Consider the following 13283-nt stretch of genomic DNA (forward strand, 5'->3'; position numbering starts at 1 on the left):
ACTCGAGATGCAAGTGGCACGGTACGAACTGGAGAAGGAAAAGAAACGCCGTCGACTTCAGTAGAAACGAGTCATTTTTAACGCCATGTAACATTTTTTTAATATTTTTATAAACGTGCATATAAGATTACCTTCATTAGTTTGATGTTTTCAGAGCTGTCCACGATTTGGCCGATGTTTGGCCCATTCTTACGATTCACCGCCTATTGCCCCCTCCCTACCTATTCAGCTTCAGGTAGTACGATACGTCTCTGTCAAACGTGAATATTGCTTGTTTATGTTAAATCTTTTCCAGCACATGTATGTAATTACTGCCGACACACGGAGTTTAAAATGAATTACATAAAAAAAGATTTTAAACACCCGCATTTCAACAGCATTCACATTTGACAGATACGCACCTCAACAACCTGGCTTTTGTTCAGCTCTTCAAACGATATTCCGCGTGGCACAGTGCGCCATGTCCGGCGTTATGGTATGTTTTTTTATGTGGGGCCCACATAAAAAGTCTAGTCGAAAACCGGCGTAATGGTACACAAAACGAGGTACATGAAGCAATTGTTGCGGCCTTCAATACCATAACGCCGGACATGGCGCACCGTGCCACGCGGAATATCGTTCGAAGAGCTGAACTTTGCGTGCGGGAAGGAGGACATCATTTTGAACAATTTATGCATTAAATGATGAGAGTGGATTAGGCCTACCGGGGAAACCACTATAAAAAAACGCACCAAACTATCTACCGCAAGGTGGTGTGGAAATGATAGCGAGTCATTTTCCTATCACCGAAAAGAAGGAACAATTATTTGTCGGCGCGGTGTCAAACGATGGCTTATAAAATGGTTGACAATGTTGTCATCTGATCTACAGGAGAAGCCCCTGGCGAGGGGCGAGGAGCGAGGGGCAACGGCAACGGCGAGCGGTGGGAGGTGGGAGATGAGCGGCGAGCGGAGAGCGGCGGGTGACGAGCGCGCGCGGCCCGCTACGCCCACCGAGCCCGGCCTACAGTCGGAGCCTGTTTCCGCGCGTTCATTCGCTTAGACGTAATTAATAACTCAATAACTATTGTGGATTTTGCATCATGGTATCTGATTTTTCTCTTCAGCTTGCCCTAATCTATCTACATTAGTGGTGGGCGATGTTCATTCGATGTTTGGAAAATCGATGCTTTTTATCGCCACATCGATTATTTTTAATCGATGTTTTTGCTATCGAGCAAGAATCGATTATTAAGGAATAATATCGATGTTTTGTGAACTAATTTCTCTTGGCAACGCACAGATGGCATCACAGATATCTATACATTAGAGACACTAAAGGCCTATGTCCATGATAGAAATGTATAGCCAATCAACTTGCAGCTATTCCATAGAAGCTGCAAACTGATTAGCTACACATTTCTCGGAACTAGAACTTGGACCAAGTTCTAGTATCGTGGACATAGGCCTTAAGCGAACTACCCCCACCATCGAAGTCAGGAGACCTGGGGCTCTATTCCGTACATGGTGGAAGTATACTTCCGCCATGATTCCGTACACGGTTACCGATGACTATCGATATCGTTAACGACGTTTGCGTAGCTTTTTTTACATGATTGAAAAGCTGCACAAACGTCGTTAACAATATCGATAGTTATCGGTAACCGTGTACGGAATAGAGTCCCTGTATACAAGACCGTGAACTGCAGTAAATTTTAACCTCGCCGAACGCCTCACTCAAAATTGTCAACTCGACGTCGCAAGTCCGCCGACATTGAAGGTAATTTGTACATCATCTTGTCTACTTCGAAACCGATTTAACTTGTTTTTTATTTACAATCTAAGAGTCGAGGCGAGATTGTTGTTTTTACGCTATGTGATACACGGTTGACAATTACAGATATACATATATCTCACTTAATCTCGTTTCTTTTCCATTTCATCAGCGGCGCAAGAGGAAATAAGACAATCAGACTTATTGGTATATGGACAGTGTCACTCCGTGTTTCACTTTATTGAAGATTTTCAAAAACATCGTTCACAGGAGGGCGCCTGTTCAAGAGTGTCACGTTTTCGTGAAACCAATGACATTTGTACTGTTTGTCATATTTGCCATACTATTCGCGAGACTAGCTATGCACAAGATTGCTGAAACTTTGTATATTTGTAAAATGGATAAAAGGCACAAGTATAAGCATTTCTATTGTGGAAAGATACATATGTTCAATAAGAAGGTTTGGACAAGGATACGTCTAGTGTTTGGATGTTGTACCAAAAATGATGTAAGATGGATACGAATGTGAGGGATTCGTGGATCACTGGATCACTGCAGGGAAGACTATCCAAACCTTTTCGAAAATTAGTAATGCAAAGATGCAGGATACCCCGATACAAATTCAATCCAATATCAAAGGTAATAGTCTCTTGAGAGATGAAAACTGCATCTAAGAAGAAAGGAAGACTATTCATATATTTTTATAAACTCTATACTGTCATTGCAGGTGCCAAACCTATAATTGTTCGTAAAGTCGTTAGAAACGGACAACCGGAGAACACGAGCGAGGCTAGGAAGGACACTGCAAAAGTGTAGAAGAGTGAAACCTATGGAAATTAGAAATGGACAAGAAAGAAAAGCCAAAACTGAAACCATCGATCAAGCCTAAGGTATATTTTGCACGTTTTTATATACTTTCTATTTAGTTTCATCTAATTCGCTTATACGTTTGCCTCTCCGCAGAACAAGTCTGGCAAGGTAATTACCGAGGAAGGTGCAGACTTGAGCAACGAGAAATATGTCATCGAGAAAAGTTTAGCCAAACGTTTTAATTAAAAAAGGAGATGCTCGGAATATTTAATTAAATGGGAAAGCTGTTCACAGTTGGTATTTCTTGTCAGTCATCATCGCATGCATCTCTCTTATCTCGAGAGAGACCAGAGTTGTAAACGGTGTGTATTTTGAAATATTCAAAATTTTATCTAGCGAGAACAATACGTGTGAGTCTGCGGCGGTTGCGGCAACTTGAAAAATTATTTTTGAAGAATTTGAGCGGAATCTCGTCAAGCCAAAGAAGCTTAAAGCGGCGCAACAGCAGTCCAATACGAGAGTTGTCGGACGTGTAAGTTTGCCGTAGTAAAAATCGGTGATAAAAGCCGGAGGTCGAAGCCAGTAAGCCTGGACTGAGCACGGCGTCTCAATCGGGGTGAGTGATTTTACTCTTTTAAAAAGTTTAAACATTTAATTCGATAAATTGCTACAACGATATTGAATACGGTAATATACATTAGAGACACTAAACTATACATGACGGATAACCTCGTGGGCGACTGGATCGTGATCTAAGTACGTGTTACTGAAATTTTTGTAATATATTATTTTTGTAATATAACGTACGTGAGAACTCTGCTCTTACAGAGGAATTACAAGTAGATTGAATAAAAATCATGCGAATATCCGATCGACTTTCAATTCCTCTGTAAGAACAGAATTTAGGACTACATTTCTTTTGCGAATGAATGTATCCGACAAGAGTCGGATACAAATATCTCTGCAATGATACATACGAATATTCCGACAACTTAGGGTGCCGTCACATGGAGCGTAACTTGCCTAACGTAACCTGCGTATCACCAATCGCAGGATCATTCTGATAGAACCGTTTCAATAATTCTGTTGAAATAGTTCTGTGATTGGTGATACGTAGGTTGCGCTACGCAGGTTGCGCTACGCAAGTTACGCTCCATGTGAATCGAGCCTTATTGTAAAACGTTGGTCAATCTTTCTGACCATGAAAAGCTGCAAGTTGATTGGCTACACATTTCTCGGAACCAGTGCTTTTGAATCATGGATACAAAGCTAACAAGTGAGCATCAAATAAAATAAAACAGTCGTTATCTTTCTTTAGCTCTTTCTGCCCAAATGTTCGAGAGCTTCGCCATCATTTTCGCCATTGTCTACCGAGTCGACCAGCATGTCCGCAGCTATCGATACAACGGTGTCGTAAGTAAAAAATATATATTGCATCACGGTGTCGTAACTAAAAATATATATTTAATGCATAACACTTCGACATAACAATACGTACTGTTCACAGAAAAGACACGGTTAAGAAACGCACTTCCAAATTGAGAAGTCACGTTTGGGACAATTTCACAAAAGTAGACGCAGTGACTGCTCGATGCCAAATCTGTACGAAAAAATTGAAACACGCTGGAAATACAACAAATTTAATGCAACATCTTTCTCGAAAGCACCCTCTAACAAAACGCCACAGTAAAAAATCAGAAAGTGATCAAGATGATCCTTCGGAAAATGCAGAAATGCAAAGGAACGCTCTAGCACCTGTAAGTAATTCACTCGAGATCGGACGGAATTTTGCATTTGTCTATAACTTTAATAGAAATTAATAAGGCTTTTTTTTCAGATTAAGTCAGTTAACAGTTAACAAATTGATAATGTCTTTCGACAAATCCACTCATTCGCAGGTAATGATATGTATACATATATGTTGAGTTCAATATGATGAAAGATCACAATAATTACAGATTAATTATATTTTTACATTTTTGATTGTTAGATGGAGGAACATCGTCCGAAAAAATTACCAACGTCGTACTATATATGCTGGCAATCGACAATTGTCCTTTGTCCACCGTCGAAAACGAAGGATTTTGCACACTCAAGAAGACAATAGTTCCGCGGTACAAAATCCCATCAAGACGCACTATTACTCGTTACATGGACGATAAGTATGAACATTTGCATAGCATGTTCAAACGCGAGATTGCTCAAGTTACTGCATTAACACTCACGTGTGATATCTGGTCCGATATTTCAAACCGTGGTTACTTAGGGATAACGGTGCACTACTTAAATAATAATAATAAAATGAAGAGTAGATGCTTAGGCGTATTGCCGTTAGACGAAAGCCACACGGCACAGTATCTTTCACAGATTCTTGTTGAGGGAATTCAATCCTTTGGAATCCATCGAGAAACCGTGACAGCGATCGTGACTGATAATGACGCGAACATTAAAAAAGCAGCAATCGATTGTTTTGGTGCTTCCAAACATCTTGAGTGTTTTGTTCACGCTATGTCGCATATTGTGCCCGATGCCATAAGTGCTACGCCTGAGGTTGAACAAGCAATCGCAAAAGTAAAAGTTATTGTCACACTAACGAAACGTAGCGTCGTCGTTTCGGACGAATTACGGCGTCTGCAAAAACGGGATGGAAAAACGGAAGCCACACTTCTCAAATTTAAACAAGACGTTCCTACGAGGTGGAATTCGACTGTGATTATGATTGAGCGATTTCTGGAGCTTCACGAATACGTATATCCGATATCTCTTAAGTGCAAAGGGTCCGTAGAAATGCCTAGGCGCGAAGAACTCGATTTATTGCGGGATATAGTTTTAGTTTTAAAACCTGTGGAAAATGTAATAACCGAGTGCAGCGGAGATACATATGTCACATCGAGTTTGATAATTCCAATTATCCGTTGTATGATGATCGCTATCAGGGCACGCAGTCCGTGCACTAAAATAGGGCAACAGTTCCAAGAAAAACTTTTATCAAAATCATATCGTCGATTTAAAGATTATGAGTCTCGCGAACTGCTTGCGATTTCGACCATTCTTGACCCGCAATTTAAGAAGCTGCATTTTCAAAAGCCTCTTCTCGCTGCGACTGCAATCACGAAGATCAATGCAATTATTAAACATCCAAGCAAAGGTCCTACCATGCAAGTGATGGAGGATGAAAATAATTCGCAGATAGCAAACGATAGCGTATGGAGTTTTCACGATAAACTCATTTTCGAGAATAAAAGGGTATCTTCCGAATGCGACGATCTCGCTCTCGAACTTAGACAGTATTTGAATCAGCCGGTTGTGTCGCGAACCGAAAATCCCATCGAATACTGGAATAAGTTGGGAGTTGCATATCCGACACTACATTCCTGTGCTCTAAAATATTTAAGCATTGTTGCTACATCCGTTCCGTCAGAGAGATTGTTTTCAAAAGCCGACGCAATTAAGGCTGAACGTCGTAGTCGACTTACGGGAGACAGACTTAATAAGTTGGTATTTCTTAGTTCCCTCAACAAAGAATATTGGCATATTTCATAAACAGCGTTTGTAACTTTAAGTTTCTTAAAGTGATAATATTCTTTTATTCCTCAAATAATACCGATACATTGATTATTTATAAACTTGTATTATCACTTTAATATAGCAAATACAGTTATCTATAATATCGTAGTCAACTTACGGGAGACAGACTTAATAAGTCTCTCTCCCGTAAGTTGGTATTTCTTAGTTCCCTCAACACAAAGAATATTGGCATATTTCATAAACAGCGTTTGTAACTTTAAGTTTCTTAAAGTGATAACTTGTGTACTGTATTTGCTGTGATTTTATGTTTAAGCTGTTAGTCAGATTAAGGCTGAACGTCGTAATCAACTTACGGGAGACAGACTTAATAAGTCTCTCTCCCGTAAGTTGGAATTTCTTTGTTCCCTCAACAAAGAATATTGGTAGATTTCATAAATAGCGTTTGTAACTTTAAGTTTCTTAAAGTGTTAACTTGTATTATCACTTTAATATAGCAAATACAATTATCTATAATATCGTAGTCAATATCGTAGAGACTTAATAAGTCTCTCTCCCGTAAGTTGGCATATTTCATAAACAGCGTTTGTAACTTTAAGTTACAACGCTACGATAATATAAATAACTGTATTTGCTGTGATTTTATGTTTAAGCTGTTAGTCAGATTAAGGCTGAACGTCGTAGTCAACTTACGGGAGACGGACTTAATAAGTATCTCTCCCGTAAGTTGGTATTTCTTAGTTCTCTCAACACAAAGAATATTGGCATATTTTATAAACAGCGTTTGTAACTTTAAGTTTCTTAAAGTGATAAAGTTATCATTGACTGATAACTTGTGTACTGTATTTGCTGTGATTTTATGTTTAAGCTATTAGTTTAAGAAGCGCGACCTCCCACAGTGAGAAATGAAAGTCAGAAAGACGTTTTTCTGACTTTCATTTCTCACTGGCTAATGATCTCACTGTACAAAAAATTTATATGAATAATTAACATCTATATATATAAGCACCGGGTGTCTGTCTGTCTGTCTGTCTGTCTGACCGCGAACTCCTCCTACATTTGTGGACCGATCTTCCTGCAACTTGGCTCAAAATTTTCCAAATTTTTCGGGGATTGTTACTATGGGGTTTTTTTTCAAGTTTAGCCCACCCACGCACCCACCCACGCATTCAAAGTGTTTTTTTGGTTTCACCGGGAACTTCTCCTGCATTTGTGGACCGATCTTCTTGCAACCTGTCTTAATATTTTTCGGGGAAGGCCGCTAAGGGGTTTTTTTAACCACGTAATCGCACTGTTTGTTTTTGTCGGACTGCGCATGCGCAAATGATCCTTTGCGCATGCGGCCTGCGCATGCGCAAATGATTTTTCAAATTTTTTAAGGATTGTGACGATGAGGTTTTTTTTTCAAGTTTTGCCCACCTACGCACCCACCCACGCATTCATACTCTTTGTTTACTCCTCCTACATACCATCGCATTCACAGTGTATAATTTTTTCGCTCAACAATCTTAAACAACATTTCTTCAAAATTAAAAGGAATTTGGCGAAAGAGATTTTATAGTAAGTACGATGATCTGGAATGCAATTTGATGGAATGAAAAAAAAGGGGGCAAAAAATATTATATTAGAGAATAAAAATAACAAGAAATGACTATGGATAGAAAAAGGATTAATTATTAATGATATAAAATATAATCTTGATTAATGATATTACTAGATTTTGAGCCCGCGCGAAGCGCGGGCGAAAAAGCTAGTATATGATATATGCACAAGAATTTTAATAACATGGTCTTCTTTTAATACCTCTAAAAAATACAGCTTAAGTTTTTAAAATTTTAACCTACCTTTTTTTGTTAACGCAGGAGAATCCTTTATGGATACCCGGGACCCCCTGGGAGGGGGTTTTGTTGACTAAACCCGGGTTATGTGGGACTGCCCGTCAGAGCGAGGTGCGCGCCAAGATGTAGTTTGGCGCGCGGGCTTACCCACTAAACTCCTGCGGTGGCCTGCACGGTGCTTTGACTTTTGGGGGGACGGCCGGGTATTGACGGAGTCATTCCTTCCGGACCGCCCCCCGCACCGGCCCGCCGTTGGTCTGGCGGGCCTTCGCGCTACCTTCCCCCGGTGACGTTGGGGGGAGGGCTCCCCCCCACGGGGGAGCCCTCTTCTCTTTTGGACGGGAGAGGCGGCCACCACCTCTCCCGTCCGCCTCCGATGGAGGCCGGGCCTGACGGGAATCCCAGCCCGTCGGACCCAAGTCATCTCTCCCGATGACATTGGGGGAGGGCCTACGCCTCACCGCTATCCGCGCGGTGATCTGTCCTCCGCGAGAGGGGGAGGGGGTATCGTCCGCGGGCTTGTGGACGACCCCTCCCCCGCCCGTCATGGCGGTACAGGCGGCAACAAGGTGGGGGGCGGAGCGGGAGCAGAGGCGCGGGCGAGCAATCTCGCTCTGCTCCGCGTCAACGGGGGGGAGGCTGGGGGTGATAGTGTTCCCCCGCCTGCTCGTCCCCCACTGGTCCCCGCTCCATCCCCCGCGGGCGGAGAGGGGGCACCTCACCCCTCCTCTCACGTTCCGCCGCCTCCTTCTGCGAGAGAGTCCTCTCTGCGAGAGAGGATTCTCTCGCAGAAGGAGGCAAATGCATGCCAGGACCTCTCCTCCTCCAGGGTGGCGGCAATCACCGCTGGAAGGGAGAGGTCCTGTCCTACTTCGTGGACGAGCACTGCCCGCTCGTCCGCCAATGCGGGGCACTCTGCCAGCGTATGCTGGGCAGTGTCGTCCACGGCCTCAGTGGTGGCAGCCGGGAGTCTGCTCCCTTCCGATCCGACTCAGGTAGTGGCCGAAGCACCCGTGGCCAGTCAACACCTGAGTCATCCGGAAGGACAACCCGCCCCATCCTTCATCGATCCATTGGTCGAGGAGGGGCCCGATTGCCCCGACGACGCGCAGCCCCGGGGTGTTGTTCCCCGAGGCTACTAACGCCTCTCACCATTTGGCGATTGCGCGCCGCCGGTGCCGGAGTCTTTGCCGAGCACGGTGGTTCGCCGCCCATCTGATCAGCCTCCCCCCTGAGTCGCGGCTTTCGAGGAACATATTGTAATGTTCCTCCGCCACGATCTCCATTGGGGGGGGACCGGCGATCACCGCCGCCGCGTTGTACGCAACGGTCCGGTAGGCTCTCGCGATCCTCCCGGCAATCGGGCGAAAGGCACGCGCCATCTTGGCGCGCGCATGCCTCGATGCCGCGAGTTTCGTGGCCTAAACTGGGGCCCCGTAGAGCGCTACCGAACTGACCGAATTTGTGTACAGCCGACGCACCTTGCCGTCCGGGCCGCCCAGGTTGGGGAGAAGACGACCAAGCGTGGTCGCCCGCTCCCGAGCGCGCCCGGTCGCCCCGGCAAGGTGGCTCTCAAAGCTCCATCGGTCGTCGAGCGTCAGTCCGAGATACTTCATCTCGTGACTGACCCCGACGAGGGTTGCATCCACAGTTAGGGATAGTCCCTCGGGTGGCTTTTTCCAAGCCCTGCCGTGTGCTCCGTCGTGGAACATCACGGCCTCGGTCTTGTCGAGTGCCACCTCGAGGCCCAGACTGCGGATGGAGCCTATGACCGCTCCCACTGCCACCTCTCCTCTGGAGAGGGACTCTCTCCAATTGCAGTCCCCGGCCGTCACAAGTGTGTCGTCTGCATAGCAGACGACGTGACGGTCGGGGGGAGGGGAATTCATAGCACCGAGTCGTACCCCAGATTTCAAAGGAATGGTCCCAACACGGAACCCTGGGGCACTCCTCGGCGCAGTCTCTCCCGCCGGCGCATCCCGCCTTGATCGATGTATTCTACCCACCTGTCTCTCAGGTAGTCGCTCACGACGCGAATGAGGTACGGCGGTACCCCGTGGCGACTCTCTGATATGTCTCCAGGGGAGGGTGTTGAAAGCGTGGGAAATATCCAAGGATATAGCCAACATCACCCCTCCCCCCCTGGGACGTCATCTCTTCAGAGAGGGCCTGAATTGATCGCGTCCACCGTTGACAGGCCCTCTCTGAATCCAAACTGGGCCCCGCTGACGTTGGGGCCCGTCTGGGACAGGTGCTGGACGAGGCGGTTAACGAGCAAGCGCTCAAACAGCTTGCCCGCTTGTCCAGAAGGCATATAGGTCTATACGCCGACGAGAGGGAGATCCTTCCCCTCCTTCTGGAGGAGTACCAATGTGGCACTCCTCCACTGCGGGGGGAAAGTCCCTCTCCTAAGGCACGCGCTGTACATGCGTGCGTATTGCCCCGCGAGGACGCCCATGGACAGGGCGTGGACCTTCTTATGGAGGCCGTCAGGACCCGGGGCTGTGTTGCCCCTGAGGCCCTTCCTGGCGGCCTTCTGGAGTTCCTCCGGCTGGATGTCGAGGGAATCGTCCCAGTCGGGGGAGTCTTCCCCCGGCTATAAGGGCGGTCCCCCGTCCTCCCCGATGTCGTCGGGGAAAAGGGTCTGTACCACCCTTTGGACGAATCCCACGTCCAGCCGCTCCGTTAGCGGGGGCGCCCATGTCCTCAGTTTCCCAAGTACCATTTTGTAAGGGCGCCCCCACGGATCTTCCTAGGAAGTTGAGGAACTCCGTCCACGCCCGGCCCTTCGCCACTTTGATGGCCTTCCTGAGGGCCGCCTTTGCCGCAAGGTAGCCCTCGTTCTCCCCGGCCGCCTGCTCGCCCCTGCGCCTGCAGCGGGCGAATCTTCTCCGCTGGAGGACGGCTCGCCGGCGCAAGTCGGCAATTTCGTCCGTCCACCAGTGGACGGCCCGCCGAGGCCGAGTCTTGGATCGGGGCATCGCAGCGTTGCACGCTGCTGTTAACGTTGCCCCGATCCACTCAGCCTCTTGCAGGGGGTCCGTCTCATGGGTCTCGGGGAAAGTCCCCCGGACCCAGCAGGCGGCCTCGATGGAGGCCATCAGGGCGTCCTCGCGGAGCCTCTTGATGGCCCATCGCGGTCGTGACTCTCGGCGGCGCCCGAGTGACGCGAGTACACCGAGTTCCACCGATATGTATCGATGATCCGATAAGTTCTCGGTGTCTCGCATCACCCTCCACAAGGTGACTAGTCGCGCGGCGGAGGGGGTCGCCCAAGTGAGGTCTATGATGGACCTCCCCTCCCGCCGCACGCAGGTGGAAACCCGGCCCTGGTTCAACAAGACCAGGCCGAGCGCCGCCGCCCACCTTTCCAAGACCTCGCCCTTACTGTTGGTTCGCCGGGAACCCCAAGCCGTACTCCAGGCATTGAAGTCCCCGGCGACCAGGACCGGCTTCGGACTCAGGCGACGTACAGATCGCTCAATGTCCGACAGCCAGTCCTCGAAATGGGCGAGATTCTTGGTGGGTCTTAGATAAACCCCCACGACCGCGATAGGCCCCCACTGCATGATGACGTGCCTATCGCCCCTTTCCAGGGCGGTCGTGGTGGGCGCACCCTGCCACGACCGCCAATATATGGCGATAGTTCTATCTCTGCGCCCGCCCAACCAACTCGGGTGGTTAGGCGGGACGCGACTCGGCTCGGCCACTACCGTCAACGTGTAGCCCCCCTCCGCCAGGGCCTGCATAAGCAGGTCCTGGGCCCCGGGGGAGCGGGCCACGTTGGCCTGAAGGAGGCCGAACCCCCCCATTATCCGAGAGGTAGAGGAGCCAGGCATTATCGCTCTGTGCTCCCCTCCTCCAAAAGGGGCTCGACCTCCATTGCCACCTCATCGGTGGCCCTCACTACCTCCTCCACTCTATCGCGGGGGGCGCGGGGGGTGCGCTGCGGGAGAGGTTTCCCCCATCAGTAGCAGCCCCCGCCCCTTCCGCTCTTGTCTCCGTTTGGGGCCCTGTCTCAGCCCCGGAGCCGCTGCCAGTTGGCTGTTTAGGCCGCTCCCGACCTGGCTCCCTCCCTCTGACCGCCTTCTGGGAGCAATTTTTCGCCCCCAAAAGGTGTCCTGCCGGCCTTCCCTGGTCCGCACATAGCGGACATTTAACCTTAGACCGGCAGTCGCGGGAGATGTGATCGGGCTCGCCGCACCGATAACACCTCCCGCTTCTGTCCGTGGGACTCGGGCATGTCCCACGGGTGTGACCCTTCTCTAGGCATCTATGGCACCTAAGTGGCCGCGCCTCTAGAAGGGTCACCTTCACCTTCGACCAGCCGATTATAAGGTGCCCCATCTGGGACACCTTTTTAGCCGCGGCTAGGGGCAGGCGCAGCCATAGACTCCCCTGTCTCCTCGGTGGTCGTTGTATGTCCCCATGCTGCACCATGGGGACCTCGCAGCCGGCCGCGGTTGCTACGGCCTGCACTGCCTCGTGAGCCTTAATCGACGGCTATAGCCCGTTTAGGCGGATTTCCGCCTTTTTGATAGGCCGATCAACCCGCGCGCCCTTTTCGGCATGAAGGGCTTCCTTCATGCGGGCCGCGAGCAGATCGGCCTTGGCCGCGTGGTCCAGTGATGCCAGCTTGGACTACCAGCTACATCGCTGTCGCGATGGTGGGGATAGAGTGGGGATAGCACGTCTGCGCGCGCATGCACGCACACAGGCGACACGCCGCATATACGTGTGCGCTCGACGCTCGGCTAGCTTCGAGTAGCAGGAGAGAGTAAACAACATCTTCTGTCTTCTTCTCTCTCGAGCTATAGCTGATGCGTCGTCAGTCGATCAGCCGCGAGAATTGTATGGCTCGACTATTAGATTTCGCGTGTCCTTTTCTATTAGGCGCGACACACTGTCGTGTCTTTTCATAATTTCTAATTACAATGTAAAAAGTAATGATATTAAAACTTATGCTCATGAAAATGTAAAGAAATAAGGATAGAAAAGAGAATAAAAATTAAAAAATTAAGAAATCCACTCTTGGCCAACGTGTACGTCTTTTTCTCCAAAACGTCTCATTTATAATTTACTAATAAAATTGTATTTTACACAAATATCTAGTTATGCCTTAGTTTTGTTATTTAAATTTTATTTTTAAATCACGCGACCCTTTGCTATTTATGATACGAAAGATATTTTATGCTCATGGTTTTGCGTGTTACGACATTGTACCCCGGGAAAAAATGGAGGAGATCTGACCATGTCTGATTTGATAAAATGAGATAAAACGAGATCTGAAATTATAGTAAAGTCAGATCTGATTGGACAAAATTTTATCTCGTCAGATGTGCATGGCCAGATCTGATC

At 47.9% G+C, this 13283-nt stretch overlaps 2 protein-coding genes across 2 annotated transcripts; one reads left to right on the forward strand and one right to left on the reverse strand.

Annotated features, from left to right (window-relative positions):
- The first annotated feature begins 2594 nt into the window (after window positions 1-2594).
- Window positions 2595-9067, forward strand: LOC105557066 (zinc finger BED domain-containing protein 1-like). The gene is made up of 6 exons (XM_012004210.1): window positions 2595-2642; window positions 2716-2730; window positions 3881-3975; window positions 4070-4323; window positions 4553-6060; window positions 8717-9067. Exons 1-6 carry the CDS (start codon window positions 2595-2597, stop codon window positions 9065-9067), a joined length of 2271 nt encoding a protein of 756 aa, XP_011859600.1.
- Window positions 9068-10414: 1347 nt separating this feature from the next.
- Window positions 10415-11737, reverse strand: LOC105557067. Its single transcript, XM_012004211.1, has one exon. The coding sequence runs from the start codon at window positions 11735-11737 to the stop codon at window positions 10415-10417; it is 1323 nt and encodes a 440-aa protein (XP_011859601.1).
- Window positions 11738-13283: the final 1546 nt, after the last annotated feature.

This window comes from Vollenhovia emeryi, unplaced genomic scaffold (assembly GCF_000949405.1).
Source record: "Vollenhovia emeryi isolate VEMERY1.0 unplaced genomic scaffold, V.emery_V1.0 DF939635.1, whole genome shotgun sequence".
Taxonomy (NCBI): Eukaryota; Metazoa; Arthropoda; class Insecta; order Hymenoptera; family Formicidae; genus Vollenhovia; species Vollenhovia emeryi.